This window comes from Oncorhynchus nerka, linkage group LG3 (genome assembly GCF_034236695.1).
Source record: "Oncorhynchus nerka isolate Pitt River linkage group LG3, Oner_Uvic_2.0, whole genome shotgun sequence".
Lineage (NCBI taxonomy): Eukaryota > Metazoa > Chordata > Actinopteri > Salmoniformes > Salmonidae > Oncorhynchus > Oncorhynchus nerka.
Window position 1 is genome coordinate 23,646,130 of NC_088398.1, and position 6,937 is coordinate 23,653,066.

The 6,937-nt window shown below is 43.7% G+C and overlaps 1 protein-coding gene across 1 annotated transcript; it reads right to left on the reverse strand.

Annotated features, from left to right (window-relative positions):
* Positions 1 to 929: 929 nt before the first annotated feature.
* Positions 930 to 5,163, reverse strand: LOC115114857 (free fatty acid receptor 2-like). The gene is made up of 2 exons (XM_029643350.2): positions 5,033 to 5,163; positions 930 to 2,703 (listed from the first exon to the last, which is right to left on the reverse strand). The coding sequence occupies exon 2, from the start codon at positions 2,700 to 2,702 to the stop codon at positions 1,644 to 1,646; it is 1,059 nt and encodes a 352-aa protein (XP_029499210.1). The 5' UTR covers position 2,703; positions 5,033 to 5,163; the 3' UTR covers positions 930 to 1,643.
* Between the last annotated feature and the right edge of the window lie 1,774 nt (positions 5,164 to 6,937).

The window sequence follows — 6,937 nt, forward strand, 5'->3', positions numbered from 1 at the left end:
TATTAGTTTAGCCCAGTAGAAATGAATGTTTAAATAATGTATTGTGTCATTTTGGAGTCACTTTTATTGTAAATAAGAATACAATATGTTTCTAAACACATCTACATTCATGTGGATGTTACCAGGATTACGGATAGTCCTGAATGAATCGTGAATAATGATGAGTCGCACAAATATCAAACCCCCAGGACACCATTACAATAGTGAATCTGTAACTTTCTCACTCATCATTATTCAAGATTCATTAAGAACAACCAAAATTGTGTGACAGTCCCAATACCTTTGGAGCTCACATTAAATAAATGTATGATACCCCTGATACTCATCTTCCTGTTTTACATTGTTTTGATGACTGACTGGAAGAACCCTTCAGTGGTATTAAGAAATCACAAAAACCAACAGCTACATTAGACACGGATTGGGACAATCAGAGTGTATTACGCAAGTTTGCGTATCCCATTAAGTGAAACATTTTCAGAGGGGGCATCAATTAAAATCCAGAAGTATGATGCAAAATTAGATTTTAATGTCATCACTACAAAAAAAGTAATAGAAAATAAAGGGGAACATAAATAATATAAAACCTTCAAATGATCATAAATACACACATACAAATGCATACTACACATCCTTCCAAGTCAAGGTAAGCTTTTGGTTATATTTATGAATGTAATTAATTTATTGCCACTGCCCGCGTTGTAACTGTTAAACTGCTTCCTGACAGTACACTGTACTGCATGATTGTAGCGGGTTTAGTTTAGTGTAACTAGTTCTAGTAGCTATATTGACAATGATGTAGGCTGTGTGTAGCGGTTAGCAGTCATGATATGAAGGTTTGGTTTGGAAAGGGTTTTTAGCCTTGTCACAGACAGCTGATGTGTTGTGCACTGAAGTCCACAAGCGAAGGAAAAAGGTGAGATGAGGAGAGAGGCGAGAAGGAATTATATGTACACCGATCAAAATGATCAGGCTTTCTTTATATGGCTGCTATGAAAGTGAACTGTTTGTGTGTAATCAGGGGTGTATTCATTCTGCTGATTCTGTTGAAAAATGTTTCTTAAACGGAAGCAAATGGGATGAAAAGGGGATAAACATACCTGAATTTGTCCAATAGACACTCATTTGCAACTGTTGGACCAATGATTACACCCTACATAGGTCAGCTAGATGCAGGCAAGAGTGTGCAAGGCGGCAATGAATGTGTGGCAATTCTCTCAACCTATGCACCTAGGTTGTAAACTTTCCTTCATAGGCTAGGTTGTAGCAACCTCATGATGGGTATAGGTACAATTTCAGTATCATGTAGTAACCTAAACCTATCGATGTTACATTGAGCTGGGTGAATGGAATATGAATAACAGTCATTTGACCACAACTGATTCACGTATAGGCTACTTATAAAGACAGATAGCATAGTCCTCAGTCTTTTTCATAAGAACCTAAGTACAATAAACACATTGCACAGGCTGGTATTTAGCTAACTTATGTAGCAAGCATGTAGCAAGTGAAGCATATGGCTTGACTACACACTATAACAGGGGTGTTAAACTCATTCCATGGAGGAGCTAGATTCTGAAAGGTTTTGTTTAAGGCCTAGACAACCGGGTGAGGGGAGTTCTTTAACAATTAGTGACCTTAATTCATCAATCAAGTACACCGGTGGAGCGAAAACCTGCAGAACCTTGGCCCTCTGTGGAATGAGTTTGACACATGATGTCATTGGAGCTTGGTATGCTGTCCTTCTGAGTTCTGGTGCAGAACAACACAGGGCAGTAGAGAGCCTTACTGCAGAAGTACAACCCCTGCACCCTCTCCAACAGGTTCTTCAGGAAGAGGCGGAAGGTACACCTGAGGGCCGACGACGAGAAGTAGAAGATGATGGGGTCCAGGCTGGCGTTGATGGTACTGGACAAGAGTGCGGCCATCCGCCAATTGGGACTCTCCCAGTTAACAAAGCCCACTAAGTGTGACAGGTTGTAGGGCGCGAAGCAGACAATGAACACCAGCAGGGTGGCCAGAGACAGACCGATGGCCCGCAGACGTTTCTTGGGCTTGATGCTGGGCAGCTGAGAGAGGATTCGGATGAAGTTGATGTAGCAGAAGCAGCAGATGAAGAAAGGTACACAGAATAGAACCAGGAAGAGCTCCAGGCGGACAGGTATCAGGACCCGCAGCTGCATCTGGGTGAAATTTGTGTAACACATGTTCCCTTCCTGGGTTGCATTGGAATCAACTAAATATGGAATGATGTAGACGATACTGACGTGCGCCATGGAGATCACCCAGAAGGCGACGCTAGCCACCGTGGTGTACAAAGACCGTCTTATGAGTTTGTACTTGATGGGAAAGGCCACCCCCAGGTAGCGTTCAACGCTGATGGCAGTCAGAAAGAAGGTGCTGTTGTAGATGGTGGCGTAGAAGACGAAGCTGGTCAATGGACACAGGAAGACGGGCATGTTCCATACATTGTTGTCCGCCGCCTCTTTCATCTTGAAGGGCAGGAAGAGCAGAAAGAGGAGGTCCGAGACGGTCAGGTTGAGGAGCAGGATGTCGATGGGCATGGCTTTCTGCCTCACCTTCTTTCCAAAGGTGTAGAAGGCCACACCATTGGCAGGGAGGCCAATCAGGAAGGTGATGATGTAGACCGCCAGCACCAGGCTGCTGTGGCTGTGTCTAACCCCGGATTCATTCCCAGACAGCATTCTGCAAAAGAGGAAGGAAACAGACAATGAGCTGATGTTTGCGTTAGCTAATGCAGGTACTCAATTTGGGGTCAATTCAGGATATGCATAGTTAGTCAATAAGGGTGTGAAGCAATTCAAGAGAAACTGAGTCACTGTCACTAGTTTGTTTACAGAAATTCACAGGAAGGATGGATACAATGGGTGTGATGCAATTGGTTAACAAAGCCATGTCATTCTGTGTAACAAGAGTTTCTTTGAGTCTGTGGTTGTCTTTGGCAAGTCAGCGGTCTAATGCACTGCATCTCAGTGCTTGAGGCATCACTACAGACACCCTGGTTCGAATCCAGGCTGTATCACAACCAGCCGTGATTGGGAGTCCCATAGGGCAGTAGGGCAGCGCACAATTGGCCCAGAGTCGCCCGGGTTTGGCCGGTGTAGGCCGTCATTGTAAATAAGAATTTGTTGGCTGGCTTGCCTAGTAACTGGCCTTTAACTGGCTTGCCTAGTTAAATAAAAGTTAAATAAAACATAAATGGTTGGACTGTCTACAGAAGACAAATGGGGGTATACAGAGCAAACGTCAATGTCATTATGTTCCTCAAGCAGGTGACTTGTTAGCAAACTCTACCCCCTCTCCAAACTAGCAAGACCTCGTCTCCGTAGGCACAGTGCATTGGAGTGAAGCCATTAATTGTGGCAAACGAGGTACCCATCACAACAATAAAGGGAGCGGTCTGTTTGTGCTTCACAGCCTTGAGTATCCCAGATGCCTCTGGGCTAATCCCAGTGTTAATACCCAGCGCACGCATGAACCCCTAAGCTTCCTTCTATTCATGGTGGAGGAAACTAACAACATAATACTCCCATCATGACACAAGTGTTCAGTGGCTGGTAAGCCATGAGGATGGTAGAAGAATTTCGACAGAGTAAGGGGTTATTTGGTTCCCAATGACACTTCCACAAAGTATCTGTTGAAATGATAGTCACATATTTTGGGGCTAGCAGTGTTATCAAGGTTGACCTCTGCACTGACAATGTTCAAATTGTGAACAGAATATGAATTCAGAAGAAGCTAAATATATTTTCTGCTTTTCCATTCTTTCCTGCTCACTCCAGTTCAACAATTTGATGACAAGTGCATGTCAATTTGGTAATATTATGTCAATGTCGATTACATGGGGAAGAATGTAACCAAAGGAAACAATTACTTGTGAGAACTGGATCCTATTTTTCTAACCGACCTTGGGCAATACTGATTAACAGACCATCAACACGGTCATCTACTTCTCATTATCTTTCCCAACACTGATTCAACACTTACTATTTTTGTAATCAATTTGTGCTAAAACGCACCCTTGGAGGAAAGGGTATAGTTATTAAAAACTGGGTCATGTGAACTTCAATTGTTTATAGAAGCCCAAGTTCTCCAGAAGGGTATATGGTATCTAAATGACAATAAACGACAACATACACCTGGAAGGAAAGAGGTAGCCGGCTTTTCTTCGTTTATCTGGTGTTGCCGGGAAGTCGTCCAGGTGTGACTGATAAAACTGCAGTCTAGGGGATGCGTTTTGGTCTGGGAGGTGGCTCTGAGAAACCACCACGCACGGGACATGTGGCTGTACATGTAAATGTAAATGTTTGAGGTTCCACGAGGTTTCTCGTTCATTTGACACCTGATTTCTTTCATAAGATAGGATAAGAAATGTAACACGGCACTCGGTGTAGTGTACAGAGCGAGATTTGGTCGAGTGCGCTAGTGCAGTGGTCACCAACCCTGGTTTGGGGGAGAACTACTGTGTCCACAAGCTTTTTTCCTTATTTAACAAATCAGCTACTCATCAAGACCTTGATTAGTTGAATAAGGTGTGTTGCAGGGTTGGAACAGAGAGAGTTTCACCTGATCAGTGATGATAATCAATGCTCACCTTGACAGAACCCAACACTTTAAACACAGCCCATCATTACAGGTGTACTACTGTACAGCAAATGACAACATTTTACGGAGAGTGATTGGCCAGACAGAGACACCCATTTGGATAGCAGCCATCAGACTGGAACATCACACACTCATTCCCAAAGGACAAAAAAAACTCAGTAACCGTGCCAATTTAGACAGAGTGTAGTACAAACATGGAGCATACCTATACCATCTCATTACTGAAATGTATTTATTTATATTCCAGTTACATGGTATTTCATATCTACCTTAGATCTAATACATTTCAAAAGGCTTGCAGGTATTTTGTCATATAAAAGCATTGTCTGTCTACTTTGCCAACATTTACATAAAAGCTCCTGATAATAGCACAAGAAGCGTGATATCAAAAGAGTTCCACTGTACATACCTCAGTCAGCAAACACACACAAACACGTCTCCTGGTCAAATGGTCAAATGGTGAGTAAGCTTGGCTCCAAATAAACTGTGCTGTTAATGGTAAAGTCTCTATTTAACGTACTTGATGTCACATACCTCAGTTCGTGCTAAACAGGAAAGAAAATGGACATGTTCCTTTTTTTGGGGGGGGGGGGGGGGGTTGGGACTCTCCATAACAGATGATCTTTCTGTAAATGCTCAAACTATCAAAAAACTCAACTGCAACTATGTTGATATGCAACAGTTTACTCAGATTACAGTTCGGGTTTATGTTTAGGGTTATTTTATTTTTATTTATTTCACCTTTATTTAACCAGGTAGGCTAGTTGAGAACAAGTTCTCATTTGCAACTGCGACCTGGCCAAGATAAAGCATAGCAGTGTGAACAGACAACACAGAGTTACACATGGAGTAAGCAATTAACAAGTCAATAACACAGTAGAAAAAAAAATGGGCAGTCTATATACAATGTGTGCAAAAGGCATGAGGAGGTAGGCGAATAATACAATTTTGCAGATTAACACTGGGGTGATAAATGATCAGATGGTCATGTACAGGTAGAGATATTGGTGTGCAAAAGAGCAGAAAAGTAAATAAATAAATACAAAAAAACCAGTATAAAAACAGTATGGGGATGAGGTAGGTGAAAATGGGTGGGCTATTTACCAATAGACTATGTACAGCTGCAGCGATCGGTTAGCTGCTCGGATAGCTGATGTTTGAAGTTGGTGAGGGAGATAAAAGTCTCCAACTTCAGCGATTTTTGCAGTTCGTTCCAGTCACAGGCAGCAGAGTACTGGAACGAAAGGCGGCCAAATGAGGTGTTGGCTTTAGGGATGATCAGTGAGATACACCTGCTGGAGCGTGTGCTACGGATGGGTGTTGCCATCGTGACCAGTGAACTGAGATAAGGCGGAGCTTTACCTAGCATGGACTTGTAGATGACCTGGAGCCAGTGGGTCTGGCGACGAATATGTAGCGAGGGCCAGCCGACTAGAGCATACAAGTCGCAGTGGTGGGTGGTATAAGGTGCTTTGGTGACAAAACGGATGGCACTATGATAGACTGCATCCAGTTTGCTGAGTAGAGTGTTGGAAGCCATTTTGTAGATGACATCGCCGAAATCGAGGATCGGTAGGATAGTCAGTTTTACTAGGGTAAGCTTGGCGGCGTGAGTGAAGGAGGCTTTGTTGCGGAATAGAAAGCCGACTCTTGATTTGATTTTCGATTGGAGATGTTTGATGTGAGTCTGGAAGGAGAGTTTGCAGTCTAGCCAGACACCTAGGTACTTATAGATGTCCACATATTCAAGGTCGGAACCATCCAGGGTGGTGATGCTAGTCGGGCATGCGGGTGCAGGCAGCGATCTGTTGAAAAGCATGCATTTGGTTTTACTCGCGTTTAAGAGCAGTTGGAGGCCACGGAAGGAGTGCTGTATGGCATTGAAGCTCGTTTGGAGGTTAGATAGCACAGTGTCCAATGACGGGCCGAAAGTATATAGAATGGTGTCGTCTGCGTAGAGGTGGATCAGGGAATCGCCCGCAGCAAGAGCAACATCATTGATATATACAGAGAAAAGAGTCGGCCCGAGAATTGAACCCTGTGGCACCCCCATAGAGACTGCCAGAGGACCGGACAGCATGCCCTCCGATTTGACACACTGAACTCTGTCTGCAAAGTAATTGGTGAACCAGGCAAGGCAGTCATCCGAGAAACCGAGGCTATTGAGTCTGCCGATAAGAATATGGTGATTGACAGAGTCGAAAGCCTTGGCGAGGTCGATGAAGACGGCTGCACAGTACTGTCTTTTATCGATGGCGGTTATGATATCGTTTAGTACCTTGAGCGTGGCTGAGGTGCACCCGTGACCGGCTCG

What these genes read in the sequence shown, in the direction of transcription:
- LOC115114857 (XM_029643350.2), bottom strand. Translation starts at nt 2,702, where the DNA reads ATGCTGTCTGGGAATGAATCCGGGGTTAGACACAGCCACAGCAGCCTG.